General features: G+C 45.7%; 1 protein-coding gene across 1 annotated transcript; it reads left to right on the top strand.

Moving 5' to 3' along the window:
• Nucleotides 1-888: 888 nt before the first annotated feature.
• On the top strand, nt 889-1,326 carry SEPMUDRAFT_121779 (uncharacterized protein; the record flags this gene model as incomplete). The annotated part of the gene is made up of 3 exons (XM_016901728.1): nt 889-1,129; nt 1,181-1,199; nt 1,278-1,326. 3 exons carry the CDS (start codon nt 889-891, stop codon nt 1,324-1,326), a joined length of 309 nt encoding a protein of 102 aa, XP_016755997.1.
• Between the last annotated feature and the right edge of the window lie 1,225 nt (nt 1,327-2,551).

Genomic DNA, 2,551 nt, shown 5'->3' with positions numbered 1-2,551 from the left:
CGTCGGCTTAACCGTCTGATCTAACTACTGTCGAGTCCTCTTATTACTTCCGCTATCGTAGGCAGCCTTCGGGAGTGCTTTAGCCTTCGTTTCTTTTTGACGCGGACTATCTCTTCTTTCCTGGTCGTCGTCGTCGTCAGGAAGAGAGGAAGAGACGTAGGAAGAGAGAGATTGTGTGTCTATGTTAGGCATTTTGAGAGTTTCGACTTGGTAGGAATATATAGGATAAGAAAAAAGCAAGAGAGGATAAGTTGGTAGGTATAAGGAAGACCCGGAAATCGCCAAGCCGCTTATCTCTCGAGTATGTCGGATCGCGCGGGAAGGTAATTAGTAATCAGGACAGGGGTTCTATATATATCTACACTAGTATATTTCATATTATGTCATATGGTTTATACGCCGACCACGTCTGCCGAACACGTTCTACTCTAGCTACGAGATTTCACTTTTTTACTAGAAAGTACTACGATACCTTAAGAAGCTAGTAGTCCAACTATTTCTCTAGATAATGTAGTATTTATATATAATACCCTATAGCAGTTGTCCTAGTAATGGCGAATGAAGCGACAACAACTTATATTCGAAATAAAATTTAGGTAGGGGGGGGGGCACTTAGGAAATCGACGATAATAGTAGTAGCAGAGGAGCGTCAGTATAGGCGCGGAAGTGTGATGTTGTTATAGAGGGTGGTGTCGGTGCTCGGGGTCACGGGACAGGGTTCCGGCTGCTGCCTAAACCTTAAATCTCTCAGATAAGAGAAATTTTATTTCTCAAAGCGCTTCTACCCTACGTATCTACCTCCGCACGTACCACCGCACGCACTACCGCACCTACCTCCGCACCTACATCCCTACCTACGTCCGCACCTACCTCCGTACCGATACCACTATGCCGAAACGGAAGAATGTCACGCCAGAGGCGCTGGAAAATAAGCGTACCAGGCTCGGGGCAGCTGCGAAGTCACTTAAAGAATACTCTCTGAAGCCGAATACCCTACGGGACCGCGAGCGTACTGCCGCTATAGACGAAGAGAAGAGAGCTCAGGATCGACATAGAAAGGCTTGTAATGAATCGTTCGTACGGTTTAAGAAGGCTCAGATCAAGCAGTCTAGCGAGTTTAGCGAGCTGAGTAGGGACCGTCAAGCTGCCCTGGTTAAGGAATAGAGATCGATGTATACAGCAGAATATGACCGGAAAGCGTAAGTTTCGTAGTCGGCGTCTATAGTCGGTATCTACGGTCGGTATTCCTACTTCCTGTTAAAGGCTAACTTCTCTAGTGCTAAGAAGCAAGTAGAGACTGATCTAGCTCTCTTACCCGACGAATAGGCCGAAATCGATAAAGCTGACTGGTTCCTTAAGCTTAGAGATAGTGAAAGCAAATTAAAGATAACATTTCAAAAGGAGGATCAGGTTGAGTAGGAATAGGATACCCTCACCCTTAGTAAACGATACGATAAAGCACTTAGGGGCCTTAGCAACGAATGCCTTCCTTAAGAAACGATTCTTAATCCTTTGTTATCAAAAGAGATTGATAAGGAGACAGCGAACTCTATTGGAACTTTTGCCTTTCAGGCAGCCTCTTCCACTTTTGCGACTGCTTATAACCAATAGCATCGCTCGATCCGGAAGTTCTGGAACAAACTTGTTGCTCTAGAGAGTCTGGTTCTCCCTAACGAGGCAGCTATAAAGCAGATTTCACAAATTGTCGATAGCGAGACTAAAAAGGTAAGCTCATCTGCCGACCACACCTACCGACCATTTTCTAATAATCCTAGATCTGCGTTAGAGAAGTACGACTCCTACTGCTATACGAGATTTTCAGCCTAATCGAGCGCGCAGTCTGCCGTAGTATCCTTGCCTAGGATATCGCAGCCTAAAGGGCTTATTCAAGTGGTCTTCCTAGACCCTCCTAGCTGATACCAGAAAATTATAACTACTCCGCTAATAGTTTCCTTCTATCAGTGAGCTTGAAAGGGGAGAAGCACCTCGCGAAGATGGTATACAAGCTCTGTAAGAGGGAGAATACTCTAAGCCGCGAACAGACTCTCTAGCCTAAGATAATGGCTGCCCTTATCGAGTGCAATATCAAAGAGTATAATAGGATTACTCTAGAGGCCTTTCTACTCCTACTACTGCGAGAAGATGAACTATACCTAGTATCTTCGGGAATCGAGAAGGTACTTACGAAGGACTCTATATTCGCAACTTTGTTAGAGGGTTCGAGATTTCAGACTCGGAGGACTAGGAGCCTCGCCTATTTCAAGAAGACGAAGAGGGATAGAAGAAAGGGTAGGAGGGTTGGTAGTAAGAATCAGACTATCTGATAGGTTGGCTCGCAGCCGGAAGTAGGCCTGCGAATTCTATTCGCTCAACCCCTGTAGGGTAGCGTACTAGGATTCTGAAATTCCTACTTTCCCTCCTTTCAATTCCTACGTTCCCTCTCCTCTATCCTCTCGTAACGGATTCACGACGTCGGAGTCTGAAATACTATGTTTTCGTCTTCCTTTGCTTCCTCTCCAGGAGTCGGAAGCTCCCGATTCGAATCCTCCTC

Source organism: Sphaerulina musiva, assembly GCF_000320565.1.
Source record: "Sphaerulina musiva SO2202 unplaced genomic scaffold SEPMUscaffold_53, whole genome shotgun sequence".
NCBI classification, from domain to species: domain Eukaryota; kingdom Fungi; phylum Ascomycota; class Dothideomycetes; order Mycosphaerellales; family Mycosphaerellaceae; genus Sphaerulina; species Sphaerulina musiva.
Note: the sequence above shows the minus strand (reverse complement) of the source record. Positions and strands in the feature narration are given on the sequence as shown.